Source organism: Salvelinus fontinalis, chromosome 12 (assembly GCF_029448725.1).
Source record: "Salvelinus fontinalis isolate EN_2023a chromosome 12, ASM2944872v1, whole genome shotgun sequence".
NCBI lineage: Eukaryota > Metazoa > Chordata > Actinopteri > Salmoniformes > Salmonidae > Salvelinus > Salvelinus fontinalis.
The window spans coordinates 28,339,096-28,359,364 of NC_074676.1; the positions used below are offsets into that span (position 1 = coordinate 28,339,096).

Consider the following 20,269-nt stretch of genomic DNA (forward strand, 5'->3'; position numbering starts at 1 on the left):
TGGATGCAATTCTCCTGGAGAGCCTGAACCGGATTTAATGAGGAATTAATGTCTGCTCCATATGCCTGTGTACTGCAGTGAACTACCTTTAGAACACTTTCAAACCACAGAGGCATAACTTCTGGAGGGGGGGGGGGGGGGGGGGGGGTAGAGAGAGAGAGAGAAGTGAGGAGAAAAAGAGAGTGAGAAAGAAGCATATTGGTATGGGATGCTGCTTCCAAAGGTTGTGGTGTATGTGCATAAATTAAATATGATTTTTCTTTTTACACATCATTTTGACGCGAAAATAACAGTTAGAGTTGAGGGATTGCTCTGATCCGCACTGACAGAAAGGAGGACTATCTAATGCTTGTGCGCATCCGGAGGCTCACATGTTTAGATGAGATACTGGGCTACTCTCTGGAGTCTACCAGGGTAAAGCAGATGAGATTCATTCATGATTTATTTCCATCGGCATGTTTTCCCTATTAAATTCCCCAATGAATAGTAGGCTATTACATCAGCACCCTCCTTAGAAGAGGGAATCAAGGTGGTTGTTTGAATTGTCCTGATAAAGCATACAACTATTACAGAACACAGATAAGCCAATATAATGCATAGGCTATTATGAGAACTAGACAACGGACTTTGTTCATCTTGAATGTTTTATTCATTCTCACACCACACACATTGACGCTTCGACTGAGCGTGACGATCTAGTGTAGTAGACTAGGCTACCCGGTACCCAATAACAAAGTGCATGTGAATTCAAATGTATTAGAATAGATGACCATAGAGTACACTATAGAGTAACTAGCCTCCCGGGGTAATTGCCCCACCCCCCATAGTTTGTTCGCCTAAGCATGACTATCATCCTCATACCACATTCTGACTAAACGTTGTTTTTTTTGTGTCAGCAACTGGACATTGTTCTTAGGGGGCTAGTTACCTTAATATGGTCAAATGATTGTAAAAAACAAAACAGTCAATTGTTTACTTGAAATTAAAGTCAGTTGCCACATATCTTCACAATCATTTAATTTATTTTAATCCGTAATCTATTTTCCCCACGTCAAAAAATTAATTTTCCTTTCAAACATTTCATATATTCTAACTCAACCATTTCGTCCCTCGGCACCGAGCAAATTTGGAATTGGAACCTTTTCCGGTGTCCACTTTCGCGCGACTCGTTCCCCTATAATTAAGAGACGCGTTTGATAAATGCCAGTTGTGAACCCCAAACATAATACTTACAAATTAAACACTTATTTATATGGAAAATGTACATTTCTAAAAGTAAACACTTACTCAGATGGAGAGCAACAGGCAAGAAAAGACACGCGTAATTCACGAGCGATACCATTCTGCTCAGGCCGCTCAACTCAGGGAAAAAAAGACCACGTCCAAATGTTACAATCCGTTTGCTGAGCACAGCTACTTTGCTACCTGCCTCAGCAGGGTAATACTACATAGGTGATACAGTATCTCGCATCTTGCGCTAGAGAAGAGCCCCTTCTCACTCCTATGTGCATCTGGTGCGCGTGAGGGAGGGCGCATGTGTGTGACCAGGGCAGACTCAATCTCATCTCTATGTATCATTCGATGGATATCGGTCTATACCGCATAAGTGTTGTTTTACTCTCAATATTCCAATAAACCCATGCTTGTCCTCATGAAAACAAACATTCGCAGGTCAAAAACTTACCATCTTTGTATTTTTCCTGCGAGTTTACGCAACTGAATCAAACGCGGGATATTTATTATCTTGACAAAAGGTACAAACTTCACTGTGGTGTCAAATAGGAGACATGTGAAATAAAAAAAACACTGAAATCTATTGAAGTAATTTATTTTTTATTCCAAAATGTTGAGGGTAAAATATACAACACAATCCAAGCACAGGGAACAAAACACGATGGAAATTACAAAACGATCCACATTGGGTCAGGATAATACAGGATAATATTCTTTGTAAACTAGGAAAAAAATATATATACTGTATAGCGATTATGTGCAAGCTTCCTATCAAAATACAGGTCTGTGATTCTTGAGGCTTAACCCTGATCCATATGAAACATAAAACTACCTAAGAGCATGGAAACCATCCTGCTTTTACACTTCAGGTCACAATTGCTATTCCAAATGAACATTAGTTTAAGTGAATCGAGCACTCAGTGAAAAGGGTCCGTTTCCAGAAATCCAGACATGTAACTTTCAGTACAATAAAGGATGGATAGTCCACCTACCCGACCATGGACAGATTCATCCTCTCTCAACCTTGTGCAGAAAAATAAAAACAAGATTCATGTCTGCTTTACACAGCTTTGTGGCTTTGTAAAACAGATGGCTTATAACATTGAAGATAGTGGTTTGCCTTTTTAATGCATGATCCCCCCAGAGCAGGGATTGGCAACTGTCGGCCCGCAGTCCTCCCCTTCAAAGGCCCGCGAATCAACCCCCTTCCCCCAAAAGGAACTCAGTTGGGGTCTCAATTTACTGTTGCAAGTTAGAATAGACTAAAGAAGGTGCAGTTTCAAAATATGGTTGTGCATCAGCAGTTTTACTGTTGTCCGTCACTGATAGTAAGTCAATTTGCTCATGTCAGCCCTGAAAAATTCAGATTGCCAGGTTAGCTTAGCGACCAAATATCTAAACTAATCATGTTCTAATTACCGTCAGGGGTCCCCATTGATATTGTTAGTATCACTGGAGACACCATTTTAAAAATAGCAAAGATCTTATCCACCCCATGGAAAAACGTGTAGAATTGCAGCAACCTTGCTTTAAAAACGTCAACATTTACTCTACACCCCATGTCGAAATGTGTAGAATTGCACGAAATTAACTAAAACTTAAAAAAATGTTTATCTGCTGTCAAGAGGGGGGCACTAAGACATTTTGCTTGCAATGTGTGTGGGGTATGGATGTGGGTACACAGACTTGGTATCTGCAGCCCCTCATTTGTTCAGATTTTTTGTATCCCCCACCCCCATCAAAGTCACCCATCCCTGCTCCAGAGCATGCCTACCGTTTTGTCTATCAATCAAATCAGCAGCTAAAGATGATCTGGCTACACGGAGTGCACAAAACATTAAGGACACCTACTCTTTCCATAACAGACTGACCAGGTGAATCCAGGTGAAAGCTACAATTCCTTACTGATGTCACCTGTTAAATCAGTGTATCTGAAGGGGAGGGGCATGTTAAAGAATTTTTAAAAATTCGAGAGATGGATTGTGTATGTGTGCCATTCAGAGGTTGAATGGCCAAGACAAAATATGTAAGTGCCTTTGAAAGGGGTATGGTAGTAGTTGCCAGATACCGATTTGTGTCAAGAACTGGAACACTGCTGGGGTTTTTCATGCTCAACAATGGTCCACCACCCAAAGGACATCCAGCCAACTTGACAACTGTGGAAAGCATTGGAGTCAACATGGGCCAGCATTCCTGTGGAATGCATTCGACACCTTGTAGAGTCCATGCCCCGACAAATTCAGACTGGGGAGAGGGAGTGCAACGTATTAGGAAGGTGTTCTTAATGTTTTGTACACTCAGTGTATAGTGTTCACTGATGAAACTCAGTAATTGAAGCAAAAAAAGGAATCACCTTTTAACAATTTATGATAAATAAATTGGACCGCCAAAGGTGACCATCACTACAGTCAAACTAAAACATAATTATGGCCTAGTTAAATAAGCATGTTGTTTCAGGACTAATGTGCTGTATACGGAATGGCAAGAAACACCGCCAAGCTTAGCTCACACTGCCCTATGACACCTTATTCTGTTTTAGGTTGAAGGAATTTTAAAACAGATGACACCAGAACCACCATAAATAATAACTGTCCATGCAATTAGATGGCAAGACATCAATGGCAGAGATTGACATTTTGGTATACACTAGACAAGTTTAGAATAGGTTTAAACGTTTCCTATCACTCATACAGTAAAGTGGAATCACATACCCAAGCAAATTTAGATAAGATTTATTCTAGCAAGCCCCTATTGTCAAATAATGTTTGTATACCTAACGCACAGATTCTCTCACTGTGCCATTTGAGCCCTTGTTTGCAAAAGAAGACATTGATGAGAGGTGCGAAAAAGCCCAGTCACCAACTTTTACAGTCAGGCAAATAAGTTGGTTTACAAATGGCACAACAGACTAAAAGGTGGTGGAGGGCAAATTCCCATGCGTGAAGTACAATAAGGCACTTTCTATAAAGGTTTTGTAGCACATGAAGGGTTTGAGATGAAAAACCTACAAAGTCTTATTCACTTGAATCTGTGCAACTTGAATGGTTACAATAAACTGACCACAGTGGCAGAGCAGGCAGGCATTGTGCAGTTGACGTTCATAATGCAACCCAACATTGGAGTGTCAAAGGTCTGTACCAGGCCCCACCCCCCAGTTTTGCTGTACTTTCCGACTAGACTTTGTAAGCTTCTATAGAAACCTCGATAAAAAAATATAAATGTGATTGCATTTTCACAACGGGCTGTCCTCTGGAGACCAGGATAAGTACATCAGGTTTACACACATTACTTGGGTATCCAAAAGCAAGAGACATAATCAGTTAGAAGCATTTACTATGGATGATAATTACTTCAAATATGTCTGAGGAAGTATACAAGTCATACAAATGTTAAGGATTATTGAGATGTATACATAAAAAAAAGGGGGGCACAAAAGAAAATAAAGATTTTTAAGGGGCATGAGTGAATTTCACTGAGGTTCCATAAAATCAAAATCAAACAAAGTTGACCTTGACCCTATAAAAAGGACAGCCATTTCAGTTTCTCAGACTCCACAAGCTGTCCTCTTTACATAGTAATATGGTCAGTCTAATATATAGGAAAGAGCAGAGAAAGGCTTTATTACAATACTAACAGTGCAGATTCAAAGCCCACTGTATAAGTCCCTCAAAGCAAAATACCATTCTGAACTAAAGTCAGAACTTTGGATTTAACAGAATGGTTGAACATACAGAAAACATAAAGGGCCCACCCATCTGTTTCGACAGTCTACATTTAGGATAGTTTTTTCCCTCTAACAAACTCTTGCTGCTATGACAGGGAAATGGACTGAAATAAGCAAATGGCAAGGTTCATAGATCTTATGATGAACAGGGGGTTTCAAACTGAGAAAAATCCTTCAAATCTACAAGTCCAAAAAGGGAAAACCCAGTCAGTTCTTGCCATTTTTACCACTTAAATGAGGACAACAAAAAATAAATTCAATTGCAATGTATAATGCATCAGAGCGAGCCGAGGGTACAGGAAGATCAGAGCAATTACACAACATGTTCACATCTCTTTAACTAAATGCCATTCCCCTTAGCGAAACTCACTGCACCATATTCTAACTGTATGGGAGCAGAGCAGAAAGAGAAGGGGCTCCATCGATGGGCACCAAGTACAGAACTAGTGATTGACCAGGCCCTGAAGCATCATCACCAGGCGCCGGGCTCTCTTGCTAAGAGGACTGTGTGGGTCCTGTTGCAGGAACTGGAACAGTTTCTGTCGGACCTGGGACAGCACAGTACTCATGTGGTCTCTCGTCACCGGATCACCATGGTCCAGGTTCATCACAGCATCCTCCAAGTAACTGATACAGACAGAGAAGTTTACCGTGGGCTTTCAAAATACTCAAATTGTACCATTTAAGCCAATAGTGTTATTGGCTTGTGTGTACTGACAAAGTCACCTTTATTTCCTTGCAGCCAAAGGCAAAAATTTGAATGGCTTGATTAAAACAGAGTAAATGCAGTGTTGTGACTGATCACCCAGCAGCACTGTCCCGTTATCCAATCCAGATGGCTCAACCCAAATTAATCCCATCAGATTGTTTTAATTTTACATCTGTAGACCCAATCGAATGCATTTAAAACCTCTAAACACAGTTAACTCAATGGTAATCTTGGGGTTTAAGAACCATTAATCTCCCTACGCTCAAAGTGCCCAATTACTCTAATTTCAGCTAAACCCACCCCCACACACATTGAACAGCAGCCAGCCCTATCAGGTCTCTTCTCTACTAAACCTGATATGCCTTTAAAAGCCCTTGCACGCAAAGTACATTTTTTGGGGGGACGATGACACGAAATAAGATATTAAATATTCAAGAGCATCACATCTCTTCTGTGATATATCTTGCACACCTGGTTTAAAACAGTTGCACTGCAACAGCCAATCAATACCATGCATTAAGGCATTGGACTGTATGCAGAGAGATGTAACCACACTCCACACACAGATTCAGTCCCACAGATGGCGTAGAACTCAACAGCTGGCCAGTAACAGGCTGATAGTTTTTAGGGTGCAATTCAAACAGGATTGAGACTGGTCATTTGAGCTTTTAAAGAGCATTAAAAGAAACTTGGCACATCATTGTCTGGACATTATTCATAGGCCCATCCTGTTCCCTTAACACACATTTGTTAAGTGAGCCAGAAGGGTGAAAAGCATTACAGCTGCAGTTTGATACAGCTCAACATGGAGCAAATGTGACTAAGGGACCCCCCACACACACTGCACTGAATGTTGATCTTCCGTTCGTCTGCAGTTTGTTCGGCAGGGTGTTTTAGGGACCACCTGACGTCTGACTGCCGACATTTTCTCGTGATTGAACATGTAGAATCAGATTGCAAATTACACCCGGTGCTCTAAATCAGAGGTGCTAGGTACTCTCAGCCGGCAAACGCTGCGGGTGTGTCCGAGCCTTAAAGTGGCAACATGTAACATTTTGGGAGACCCAGCCATATTCAGACTTGAGTTATAGATATCATTCTACTTGAAAGTAAGTCTAAGAAGCAGTAGGTCTGTTCTATGTGCTCAACTTAAATTTAGTTTTAAGGTCTTTTACAGTGTATTCGGAAAGTATTCAGTCCCCAAAAACACTGTGGCCTCCATTCTTAAATGGAAGAAGTTTGGAACCACCAAGACTCATCCTAGAGCTGGCTGCCTGCCAAACTGAGCAATCAAGGGAAAAGGGCCTTGGTCAGGGAGGTCACTTAGAGTTCCAGAGTTCCTCTGTGGAGATGAGAACCTTCCACAAGGACAACCATCTCTGCAGCACCCCACTAATCAGGTGTTTATGGTAGAGTGACCAGACTTCGGAAGCCACTCCTCAGTAAAGGCACATGACAGCCCGCATGGAGTTTCCCAAAAGGCACCTAAAGGACTCTGACAATGAGAAACAAGATTCTCTGGACTGACCAAGATTGAACTATTTTGCCTGAATGCCAAGCGTCACATCTGGAGGAAACCTGGCACCATCCCTACAGTGAAGCATGGTGGCAGGATCATGCTGTGGGGATGTTTTTCAGTGGCAGGGACTGGGAGTCTAGTCAGGATCAAGTCAAAGATGAATTGTGCAAAGTACAGAGAGATCCTTGATGAAAACCTGCTCCAGAGACCTCCGGACCTGACTGGGGTGAATGATCACCTTCCATCAGGACAACGACCCTATCAAGACAACGCAGGAGTGGCTTTGTGACAAATCTCTGAATGTCCTTGAGCGGCCCAGCCAGAGCCCGGACTTGAACCCAACCTAACATTTCTGGACAGACCAGAAAATAGCTGTACAGCAACACTCCCCATCCAACTTGACAGCGCTTGAGAGGATGTGCATAGAAATGGGAGAAACTCCCCAAATATAGGCGTGCCAAGATTGTAGCGCCATACCCAAGAAGACTCGAGGCTATAATTGATGCCAAACGTGCTTCAACAAATTAATGAGTAAAGGGTCTGAAAACTCAGGTGAAATTTCCATTTTGTATTCTTTTTATATAAATTAGCAAAAAAAATTATTAAATCTTGCTTTTTCATTATGGGGTAGATTGAGGGGAAAAAAACTATTTTAGAATAAGGTTGTAACGTAACAATGCGGAAAATGATGCCTGAATACTTTCGAATGCACTGTATTTTCAATTTTTTGCACCAGCTGAAACAATATTTTTGGTTATGGAAAATATATTTAACAGCTGTTTAGATAGTGTAGAGAATCATTGTACCATCTTATTTTGTCACAAACTGAAATTAGGCTAACTATTAGTTTTAGCAACCAGGAAATTGCGTTGCGATTTCAGCATAGCGTAACTTTAAAGGGTAACTCTGCCACTTTTCAACCTCATTGACCTCATTATCTACAGCACCTAACCAGTGTCTACATATGGAGAAAATAGCTGCATTTCTACATTGTACAGGTTGATAAATCAGTTTTAATCCCAACCTGTGATGTCATAGGGAAGCATTTCTTAGGACCTTCTCTACACTGGTTTGGTGCTGGAGATAATGAAAATGAGGTTGAAAAGTGTTCCTTATGGGAGGCTCGTAAGAGCACAAACCTGATTAAGATCAAACAAAAACGTCTAATCTCAAGCTGCCCATGGCCGACTTATTACATCCAAGGTGTGTAAGAATTTACATTGATGTGTTTTGAGTGTGTGTTTATATGTTTTAGCATGGGTGCATAGAGGGGTCTATGATGAGTTTGAGCATCAAATCTGTGGGTTATAACATGTTCCCGTGGGTGCACATGCATACCTGATCTTGAGCTCAGAGCGTGTGGCCAGGTTAGTGGATAGCTGCTGTATGAGGGACAGCAGCACTGGCTGGATCAGGGGGCAGGGATGCTGGCCGAACACCTGCTGGGAGTCGATGGTCTCGCACACATACAGAACCAGGTTCAGGTCAGAGGCTGACAGGGCCTACAGGGGAGGGGGTTGGAGGAGATGAGACCGATCAGACACCACGGGTACATTTTAAATGATGCCCTCGGACATCCCCCATGCAGTGGACGGGAGAGGCTGTGAGACTGATGGGATGGGTAGGTGCTTGGGCGGTATCCAGATTATCAGTCCTTTTCTCATGCCAGGATTTACGGTATTACCGGCATAGTACTACACAAGGGGCGCTAAAAAACGCAAGAAAAGCCCATTGTGCCTCTACCAGAATACAAACAAAATTAGAACAACGAAATCACAGATGCTTTTAGCTAAATGCTAACGAGTGAAAACAAACATAACTAATTGCAAAGACAGGCAAATCCAGCTAATAAAGTTATACAGCCTAGCTAGTAGCTACCGAATGATATTTTCGGTAAGTGTGGACATTTACAAGCGAACGTGAACAAAATAAATTGTGCAAATGAACAAAGTTGTGATGCTGCTCTTCCTTCAGAAAAGCATGCATGTGTACACAGAGCAGAGGGGAGTAGAGGAGAGAACAGAGGAGGAAAAAAACACTAGTAGAAGCACAGGGGGGAAATGGCAGCTGTACAGATTAGAGCTCTTTGACTTCTCAAACACGGCAGAAAGACATAAGATATCTGATGGCAAACATTTAGTAGTGAATTTCATAAATGTGTTACTTCATCACCTCATATGCGCCTCACAACAGAGACTCACTGATAGATATAGAATTCTATGGACTCACCTGCTCCTGCTTTCTCCCATTGTGCCATTTACAAACAAACACGTGACTGGCTCAACTGTTCTGGGGAACTACAGTAAGCTTCATCATATAAAATAATGTGACCGGTGAAATGAAGAATGTAATCTTCTTTTTCTCCTAACGTATTGCACAAGTTCACTGCAGGTATCAACTTAAAAAGTAGCTACAAATATTAAAGTCTCATGAAAAACGTTTGAAATAGTTGACGGTAATGAAAAACCCTCCCGTGTTTTTTCCCAAATGCCCCGGTATACATCTTACAGTATACCGCCCAAGCCCATGGCGGTGCATCGGGGAGCAGGACTCTCACCTGTTGGAAGGCCTGGTTGAGCTGTCCCTGCTGCAGCAGCTGCAGTATGTTGGCCTGCTGGGCCTGGTAGTCTAGGTGTGGGGTAGGGACGGGCGTGCCTGCAGCAGAGCGCATGGCCTGCATGATGCTGGAGGTCACAGCTGCCTGCTGCTCCTTCATGGCCATGCTCACCTCACCCTTCACTATGCGCTGCACCTGGGTCAGGATTGATTCCTGCAGGCTGGATGTAGGACAGAAGAAAATAGGCACAGTTATATAAACAAGGAATACTATTAAACATTTACAGTGCATTCAGAAACTATTCAGACCCCTTGACTTTTTCCACATTTTGTTAAGTTACAGCCGTATTCTAAATTGATTAACCCCCCCCCCCCCCCCCCCCCCTTATCTACACACACACACACACACACAATACCCCATAATGACAAAGCGATAACAGGTTTAGACATTTTTGCAAATGTATTAGAAATAAAAAACATCCACATAAGTATTGAGACAATCTGCTATGAGACTCAAAATTGACCTCAGGTGCATCCCGTTTCCATTGATCATCCTTGAGAAATTTCTACAACTTGACTGGAGTCCACCTGTGGTCAATTCAATTGTTTGGACATGATTTGAAAAGGCACACAACTGTCTATATAGAGGTCCCACAGTTGACAGTGCATGTCAGAGCAAAAACCAAGCCATGAGGTCAAAAGAATTGTCCGTAGAGCTCAGAGACAGGATTGTGTTGAGCCACAGTCCTGGGGAAGGGTAGCAAAACATTTCTGCAGCATTGAAGGTCCCCAAGAACACAGTGACCTCAATCATTCTTAAAATGGAAGAAGTTTGGAACCACCAAGACTCCTCCTAGAGTTGGCCGGCAGGCCAAACTGAGCAATCGGGGGAAAAGGTCCTTGGTCAGTGAGGTGACCAAGAAGCCGATGGTCACTGACAGAGCTCCAGAGTTCCTCTGTGGAGAATGGAGAACCTTCCAGAAGGACAACCATCTCTGCAGCACTCCACCAATCAGGCCTTTATGGTAGAGTGGCCAGACAGAAGCCACTCCTCAGTAAAAGGCACATGACAGCCTGCTTGGAGTTGGCCAAAAGGCAGCTAAAGGACTCTCAAACCACGAGAAACAAGATTCTCTGGTCTGATGAAACCAAGACTGAAGTCTTTGGCCTGAATGCCAAGCGTCACGTCTGAAGGAAACCTGGCCCCATCCCTACTGTAAAGCAAAGTGGTGGCAGCATCATGCTGTGGGGATGTTGTTCGCGGCAGGGGCTGGGGAACTAGTCAGGATCGAAGTAAAGATGAACGGAGCAGAGTAGAGAGAGATCCTTGATGAAAACCTGCTCCAGAGCGCTCAGGACCTCAGACTGTGGCAAAGGTTTACCTTTCAACAAGACAACGACCCTAAGCACATAACCAAGACAACTCAGGAGTGGCTTCGGGACTAGTCTCTGAATGTCCTTGAGTGGTCAAGCCTTAGCCCGGACTTGAACCAGATCGCACATCTCTGAAGAGACAGGCAAATTGCTCCGAATCCAACCTTAGAGCTTGAGAGGATCTTTAGAAAAGAATGAAACTCCAAATACAGGTGTGCCAAGCTTGTAGTGTCATACCCAAGAATACACAAGGCTGTAATTGCTGCCAAAGGTGCTTCAATAAAGTACTGAGTAAAAGGTCTGAATAGTTATGTAAAATGTGAAATATCCTTTATTTTTTTTATATAAATTAGCAAAAATGTCAAAAAACAGTTTTTGATTTGTCATTATGGGGTATTGATGGGGGGGAAACTATTTAATTTTAGAATAAGGCTGTAACCTAACAAAACGTAGAAAAAGTCAAGCGGTCTGAATACTTTCAGAATGCACTGTAAATGCTTGAAAACGTGTCATTTCCCAAACACTTTTGTACAATCCCAAAAACTTAAAGTTATTCATTCCCACACCCTAAAAACCTAAATCTAATAACTCAAGCGCCATTTCATTAATTGCTTTGCAAAACGTATGGCTCAATCGAAATTAAGCCCATGATTAAGGTGTTTGTTTTTCTACTCAACCAATCCATTACAAAGCCACTCAACATGGCAACCCAAACTGCTTGCTAAGGCATCTATTAGGCATGTCTGTTCAATCACAAAAAAAAATGTCAAAAGCCTGGTTGGACTTACTTTCCCACCGTCATGTTGAGCTGGTGCTGGACCTCCGAGCGGACACTTGCTGTGACAGTGGTGGCCAGCTGATCTGTAGAATTCTGGAACGTGTCAATCATCTGCTGCAGCTGGCCAATCATAGGGTCCTGGCCCTCCTGCTCACGCTGCTTCCTGCTCTTCACATGGGACTCCAGTTGCTGGATATCTACAGAGGAAAACAAACATCCTCAGTACGACACAGTAAGATCTGTCAGGCATATTCAGATGTGCTGTTACCACAATATAAAAATCAGCTGACAAAAAAAATACAGCAAATGTTTATCTATACATACAAAGCCCACTGCTCTTAACATAGATGTATGACAAATGTAACAAGTTAAAAACTAGGCTAAGTCCATGACCTTGCTCTTGGGCAAAACTGCATAAAGCGAAGAAACAGCCTGAAATGCTGAGTGTTAACAGTTAGCAATTGGATTGTCATACACTCATGTGTTCCCTGCTTGAAGCTGTCATTGATCTGCTGGAACATAGACTGGCAGCCCCTCTCAAACACAGGCAGCACAATGCTCTGGAACGCATCCTTGTAGGCAGCCTGGATAGGCCCCTGCATTGCCTCAGCAGCTGCCCGGCCGATTGCATCTGTGGTGTTCTGCACAGAAAGGGATACAAAGTAATTTCTGTGTGTGCATTTTGATTGTAGACTGAATAAGTGAGCTATGAGACTACTTTACATCCTTTGATCCAATGACCAATCTAGGCTCTAGAGCAGGGCATGCTAAACCTTTTGGGCCCAAGACCCCATTTTGATAGAAATCTTTTGCGATCTCACAGTTAAAAAGAGATGTAATCAACAGCCAATGTTAACTTTTTAATTTGGGGCTATATTAAAAATCACTCTGACAGTTTTTCAAATTCAATCTGAAGGAAGTATAGTTTGAAGCAGGGGTTGGAACCTAAATTATTTACTCATCGTTTCGTTCTGAACAGAACCGTGACTTTAAATTTTTTATTCGTTCCACTGGTCTGACTAGCAAAATAAAGTTTGGAACTGGTTCAATCCAAAAGTATCAGTTTATAATCATTCCTTTTAAAACAAACATCAAATATATATATTTTTTACTTAAAAAAAACCCATTTAGCTCAACATTAAATTACTTCACCAATCAGCACGGCTAGAGCAGCTTACTGTGGAGCGGGTAAGCAACTTAAACTATATAGGAAAGTCATTAAGAGCAAATTGTATTTTGCCGTAAGAGCATGGTTTAATCATAATGCAAGACAAACACACTGTGCTATAGCGCGAGAGATGCAACTGTATTATAGTATCCTTAACTATGATTGAATAAGTCAAACCCACTCTTCTCTAATTAAACATCTGACCCTAATTTCTGAATTACGTTTGTAACGTGGTCAGTAGGCTACAGTAATCTATGCTTCAGAGGGGAGGGGCAGGTAGCCTAAATACACACCGGCAAAAATGTTCATAGGCGCTCCACTCTGAACGTTATTAAATTATGGTTCTGTTCCGGAACAGGAAAGATCACTTTCGTTCTTTTCGGTTCTGTTTCCTGAACCGGTTCCAACCATTGGTTTGAAGTTACTGAAATGCATCAGAAAGGTATTGGAAAGTTTAGGAAAACGTCAAGGAAGATCAGGCAATAACTGCGTATGATTTTTGAGTAGAAATTAACATCATTGCCTTCAATGATGTTCTTTCCTCTCCCCAGTTATTTGATGCAGATTTGGTGCCTGGTCCTGTCCACTCTGTTCTAACGACACCCGCAAGGCACGTGAGCATTGCAGAGGGAAAGAGAAGGCATGTGTGTGTCTTCGCTTTAAGCAAATGGGGTCATAATAGCTTATAGCCCCCATTGTTCAAAATGTAGAGCCACATTTTGTAGGAAGAAAACCAAAACCTCTGTCATAACTGCTATAAGTAAATATCTAAGGTAAGTCACGTAACGCGGTTCTATGAACTAAGCAGTGCATTTTTTTTTTATCCCCCCCTGAATTTGTTGCCACTAACCTTTGACTTGACGACTTTGCTGACGTTCTCCTTCAGTGCTGCCTCCACAGCCGTCAGCTTAGCAGCGATGGTGTTATTCATCTGGGCAGTAACAGGCTCGAGACTCTTGATAATAGCTGTTTAGTAGCAAGGCCAAACATTTACTTCTCAGTGATTATACAGTTAACTTCATTTGATAAAAACTGTGGAATAAGTTAGGAAAAAGGAAGGAAGTGTACTGACTGGGAGGAACGGTTTTCTTCATCTCCTCTCGGAGAGTCTTGTCCAGACGGTTACACAGGGTGTTGTTGAGAGTTTGAGCCAGCTGTTGGGAGAGATGCTCCTGGAGTTGCTGGTTACGGTTCTGTCCCTCTGCTAGGATTCTCTCCATTCTCCTCTCTGAGAAACACCGCCAGGTCAAGGATCAAACAGTGGGTTGATGAGGATGTGCTTCTGCAACAAAACTACGGTCTTAAAGATGCAATATGCATAAATGGCTCTGGCATTTCCTGGTTGCTAAAACTAATAGTTGGCCTAATTTCAGTTTGTGTGACAAAATAAGCATATAAATCACTGAAATATTGACCATAACTAAATATATTGTATTTTCAGATGTTTGAACCTCGTGTCCAAAACTAAATTTAAGCTGCAACATAGCAATAGCGCACATAGAAGCGATCTACTGCTTAGACTTGCTTTCAATGACAATGAGAGAACAATAACTCATTTCTATGTGAATTTGGTCAGATCACCCGAGAAGTTACATATTGCAGCTTTAATTAGGCACCTTTCTAGATGTGAAAATCATCTTTATTCATGTGAATTGAATTCCATTTAACCTACAATATCTGCATTCATAACACTTCCCTATACACTACATGGCCAAAAGTATGAGGACACCTGCTCGTCGAACATCTCATTCCGAAATCATAGGTATTAATATGGTGTTGGTCCCCCCTTTGCTGCTAGCCTCCACTCTTCTGGGAAGGCTTTCCACTAGAGGTTGGAAAATTGCTGCAGGGACTTAGTGAGGTCAGGCACTGATGTTGGGCGATTAGGCCTGGCTCGCAGTAGGCGTTCCAATTCATCCCAAAGGTGTTCGATGGGGTCGAGGTCAGGGCTCTGTGCAGTCCAGTCAACTTCTTCCACACCGATCGACAAGCCATTTCTGTATGGACCTTTGCGCACAGGGGCATTGTCATTCTGAAACAGGAAAAGGCCTTCCCCAAACTGTTCCAACAAAGTTGGAAGAACAGAACCATCTAGAATGCCATTGTATGCTGTAGCGTTAAGATACCCCTTCACTGGAGCTAAGGAGCTTAGCCCGAACCATGAAAAACAGCGCCAGACCATTATTCCTCTTCCACTAAACTTTACAGTTAGCACTATGCATTTGGGCAGGTAGCGTTCCCCTGGCATCCGCCAAATCCAGATTTGTCCATCGGTGAAGCATGACTCTTCACTCCAGAGAAAGCGTGTCCACTGCTCCCAAGTCCAATGGCTGCGAAACCTATTTCATGAAGCTTCCGACGAACAGTTCTTGTGCTGACGTTGCTTCCAGAGGCAGTTTGGAACAGGGTAGTGAGTGTTGCAACCGGTTGACAGACGATTTTTACACGCTATGCACTTCAGCACTCGGTGGTGCCGTTCTGTGAGCTTGTGTGGCCTACCACTTCTCGGCTGAGCCGTTGTTGCTCCTAAAAGTTTCCACTTCACAATAACAGCACTTACAGTTGACAGGGGCAGCTCTAACAGGGCAGAAATGTGATGAACTGACTTGTTGGAAAGGTTGCATCCTATGACGGTACCACATTGAATGTCACTGAGCTCTTCAGTAAGGGCCACTCTACTGCCAATGTTTGTCTATGGAGACTGCATGGCTGTGTGCCGAATCTAATTTGAAGGAGTGTCCACATACTTTTAGCCATGTAGTATATCTTGCAGCGATCATCTCATACCAAACTACATAATTTTCAATGGTACCACTACATAGGGAGGTCTAGGAGTTGGCACTGATTGTAACATGTCCCAGTTGTAAGGATACGTTCGTGCTCCTGCTGGCTGACCATGACGTGCTCCACATGGGCTATGACAGAGCTCTGCACTGCGTCCATGTGGCCCGTCACTCTCTGCAGCAGCTCTAGCTGACTCTGACGGAGATCCGCTAGCTCCCTCTGCTGGTTACGCAGCAGCATCAGCAGCTCTTCCTGCACCTCAGGGTTCATCTGCAACAGGTTAGATCAGATTACAGAGAGGGATGTTCAGAAGACCATGGTGCCTAAGCAAACCAGGTATAATGTATCATCTAATTATCAGGGAACAAATGGTATTGCTGAAAATGTATGTATAATGGAAACATCTTGGTGCCACTATTATTATCACAATTTAAAGATAAAAAAGAACAGTGAATCATATTCATTCAGCCATGATCACTTACCTGATGATGATTATGATGCTCAGGCTGCCTGGACTGAGAGGCATGAGATGCATCCCTAAAAAGAGAAAAGGCAAAGAGGCCATTAGACATGGAAGTAAATATCAGAGAATAACATTCTGTGGTAACTGTCATGGTCTTCACCCACCCATCATCTTTTTTACTCTTCCTCTTGAGTTTAGGGGAGCCTCTGGGAGAGCTCTTCCACTCCTTCACTGGCAGTCTTTGAGACGACCTGGCTCCACAGTTCCCGGAGGACGACGCTAGACTGGCCACCTCGTCATCATGGTCACTGTGTGACAGGAAAACAAAGCAAGAGGAGGAGTTTAAGTGCCCACAACAGGTGTTGATAATGGGTACATGGCATTGGTACAAAAAAAACCTGTGCAGGTTCAGGATGAACATTAAATCAGAATCAAGAATACATTTAAATGGAAACTTTAAATCAAGCATTGACTTCCAAAACACCACAAATACTGCATCTCTCCAGGACCAGCACTATTGACAACAAAGGGGAAGTTCTGGAGATGTGACTATCTTACCTCTGTTCTGCACTGGCGTCCTGACTGTCATTCTGGGTTAAGTGGTAGGTGCGTCTGTGGTATGGAGAGGACATGTGTCTGTCCTTCATTTCCTCCCTTGAGCTAAAAGCACGAGATACCATTTAAAACAAAAAAGCCGATTTGTGTAGGCTCTTCAGGTTGCATGCATAGGTAAAGATACTGTGCCTATGTCAGCGCGTGTGCGAGACTGTCTTACCAGTCTCCTAGGCCGTTGTCCCGCAGGCTGTTGCGCGTTTCCCGTGTGATGTCGGGAGCTGCAGGCCAGGGATGGCTTGTGTTGTTGTCGGAGCAGGAGGCAGCGGCGGCTGCAGCAGCATTCTCCTGTGACAGGGCATTCTCCAGTAGTGAAGGAGTGTTACTGAGCCTCTGCTCCGCCTCCACTGCTCCAGCACCCAGCTCTAGGGTCAGGTGGCCGTGGTCAGAGTTGTTCCGGTTCCGTGGAGAGAGGTGGTGAAGGGCTGAGGCTGCAGAAGCCATGCTGTCTGTGTGGAGGGCTGGGAGAGAGTCTCGGGATTCAGCTCCAGACACACCCCCCAGGCTTCGCTGCAGCGTCTCAGAGGCGATCTCAGGGATGTCCTGGGACATGGCCGTGGAGGCAGATGAGATGACGTCTGGAGAGCGGGCCAGGGTGGGAGAGGCATGCTGAATCAGCATAGGCTCAATGACCTGTGGGTCCATCGAGAGGGGCGGGTTTGGAGAAGGAAGCACCTGTAGAGGGTGGAAGGGGTAGGTGAAGGGGAACATGAGCATATGAGGAGTGGTCTCTTGTAGAGGTCGACCGATTATGATTTTTCAGCGCCGATACCGATTATTTAAAATGTATTTATTTGTAATAATGAGAATTACAACAATACTGAATGAACACTTATTTTAATTTAATATAATACATCAATCAAATCAATTTAGGCTCAAATAAATAATGAAACATGTTCTATTTGGTTTAAATAATGCAAAAACAAAGTGTTGGAGAAGAAAGTAAAAGTGCAATTGTGCCATGTAAAAAAGCTAACGTTTAAGTTCCTTGCGCAGAATATGAGAACATATGAAAGCTGGTGGTTCCTTCAAACATTAGTCTTCATTATTCCCAGGTAAGAAGTTTTAGGTTGTAGTTATTATAGGAATTATAGGACTATTTCTCTCTATACGATTTGTATTTCATATACCTTTGACTATTGGATGTTCTCATAGGCACTTTAGTATTGCCAGTGTAACAGTATAGCTTCCGTCCCTCTCCTCGCCTCTACCTGGGCTCGAACCAGGAACACATCGACAACAGCCACCCTCGCAGCATCGCTCCACAAAAGTCGTGGCCCTTGCAGAGCAAGGGGAACAACTACTCCAAGTCAGAGCGAGTGACGTTTGAAACGCTATTAGCGCGCACCCCGCTAACTAGCTAGCCATTTCACATCGGTTACACCAGCCTAATCTCGGGAGTTGATAGGCTTGAAGTCATAAACAGCTCAATGCTTAAAGCACAGCGAAGAGCTGCTGGCAAAACACACGAAAGTGCTGTTTGAATGAATGCTTACGAGCCTGCTGCTGCCTACCGTCGCTCAGTCAGACTGCTCTATCAAATCATAGACTTAATTATAACATAATAACACACAGAAATACGAGCCTTAGGTCATTAATATGGTAGAATCCGGAAACTATAATTTCGAAAACAAAACGTTTATTCTTTCAGTGAAATACGGAACCGTTACGTATTTTATCTAACGGATGGCATCCCTAGGTCTAAATATTGCTGTTACATTGTACAACCTTCAATGTTATGTCATAATTATGTACAATTTTGGGAAATTAATTACGGTCTTTGTTAGGAATAAATGGACTTCACACAGTTCGCAACGAGCGAGGAGGCCCAAACTGCTGCATATACCCTGACTACTTGCACGGAACGCAGGAGAAGTGACAATTTCCCTAGTTAAAAGAAATTCATGTTAGCAGGCAATATTGACTAAATATGCAGGTTTAAAAATATATACTTGTGTAATGATTTTAAAGAAAGTCATTGATGTTTATGGTTAGGTACACATGGGTGCAATGACAGTGCTTTTTTCGCAAATGCATTTGTTAAATCATCACCCGTTTGGCGAAGTAGGCTGTGATTCGATGAGAAATTAACAGGCACCGCATCGATTATATGCAACGCAGGACACGCCAGATAAACTAGTAATGTCAACCATGTGTAGTTAACTAGTGATTATGTTAAAATTGCTTGTTTTTTATAAGATAAGTTTAATGTTTAATGCTAGCTAGCAACTTACCATGGCTTCTTGCTGCCCTCGTGTAACAGGTTGTCAGCCTGCCACGCAGGCTCCTCGTGGAGTGCAATGTAAGGCAGGTGGTTAGAGCGTTGGACTAGCAACCGGATGGTTGCAAAAATGAAGGTGATAATCTGTCGTTCTGCCCCTGAACAAGGCAGTTAACCCATCCTTCCTAGGCAGTCATTGAAAATAAGAATGACTTGCCTAGTTAAATAAAGGTGCAAAAAAAAATATTAATAATTAGGCCACAATCGGTGTCCAAAAATACTGATTACCGATTGGTATGAAAACTTGAAATCGGCCCTAATTATTCTGCCATTCCGATTAATCGGTCGACCTCTAGTCTCTTGTGGAAGAGAGTACATCTTTATGAGACCGCAGGGAAGACCAAAATGGAACAAGGAGTAAGGATGATAGCCTAGCGGTTAGAGCATTGGACTAGTAACCGAAAGGTTGCAAGTTCAAATACCCGAGCTGACAAGGTACAAATCTGTCGTTCTGCCCTTGAACAGGCAGTTAACCCACTGTTCCTAGGCCGTCATTGAAAATAAGAATTTGTTCTTAACTAACTTGCCTAGTTAAATAAAAGGTATTTTTTTTGTTAAAAAAAATAAAATAAAAAATGATGTCACATATGACAGAGGGACGAGAGATCTTTTAAGTTGACAAAACACATGTTACGTTGGCCCCTCAGCCAATTGTGGCACACAATTCTGCATTCTAACCGTGTGTAACGACTGCGCTGTGAGTGCTAGCGTCCATGCAATTGTGTGGCCTACCGGCATGTTGTCCCCTAGGCCTGAGATGAGAAGGGAGCTGGCTCTGGGGCTGCTGGTGCTCGCATTGAGAGTCAGACTGCTACTGCTGCTGCTCTCCATAGACATCTTGGGGTTCTGGGTCAGCTCCTCTCCTCCCCTGCAGACATTGACATCACTAGAGTCAGGGATATCAAAGCACAAACTCTTTCCTTGTTCAGTCAATTATGAATTCCTTCCCTCTTATGCACCCTTCGAGTTGACCTACCTGGCGCCACTGTCAGAGTTGCTGGTCATGGCTGTCACCATTTTCAGGCTGCTGGCACTGCTGCCTGGGGAGGCTGGGACCTGGGAGAGAAG

General features: G+C 43.0%; 2 protein-coding genes across 3 annotated transcripts in view; both read right to left on the reverse strand.

Annotated features, from left to right (window-relative positions):
• LOC129867090 (neuritin-like) overlaps window positions 1–1,565 on the reverse strand; it is a 54,366-nt gene extending 52,801 nt beyond the window's left edge. The window contains exon 1 of the mRNA XM_055940253.1: window positions 1,288–1,565. Within this exon, the coding sequence (XP_055796228.1) occupies window positions 1,288–1,342 (55 nt within the window). The 5' untranslated portion in view covers window positions 1,343–1,565. The remainder of the gene's footprint in view (window positions 1–1,287) is intronic.
• Window positions 1,566–1,816: 251 nt separating this feature from the next.
• Window positions 1,817–20,269, reverse strand: part of LOC129867091 (enhancer of mRNA-decapping protein 4-like) — a 32,167-nt gene continuing 13,714 nt past the window's right edge. For both annotated transcript variants that reach the window (XM_055940255.1, XM_055940254.1), the window contains exons 16-29: window positions 20,178–20,257; window positions 19,934–20,069; window positions 17,084–17,595; window positions 16,867–16,968; window positions 16,473–16,616; window positions 16,328–16,382; window positions 15,935–16,115; window positions 14,134–14,289; window positions 13,912–14,027; window positions 12,369–12,534; window positions 11,904–12,090; window positions 9,743–9,962; window positions 8,524–8,687; window positions 1,817–5,584 (exon numbers count right to left, since the gene is read on the reverse strand). In XM_055940255.1, the coding sequence (XP_055796230.1) occupies window positions 5,401–5,584; window positions 8,524–8,687; window positions 9,743–9,962; window positions 11,904–12,090; window positions 12,369–12,534; window positions 13,912–14,027; window positions 14,134–14,289; window positions 15,935–16,115; window positions 16,328–16,382; window positions 16,473–16,616; window positions 16,867–16,968; window positions 17,084–17,595; window positions 19,934–20,069; window positions 20,178–20,257 (2,403 nt within the window). In that variant the 3' untranslated portion in view covers window positions 1,817–5,400. The remainder of the gene's footprint in view (window positions 5,585–8,523; window positions 8,688–9,742; window positions 9,963–11,903; window positions 12,091–12,368; window positions 12,535–13,911; window positions 14,028–14,133; window positions 14,290–15,934; window positions 16,116–16,327; window positions 16,383–16,472; window positions 16,617–16,866; window positions 16,969–17,083; window positions 17,596–19,933; window positions 20,070–20,177; window positions 20,258–20,269) is intronic.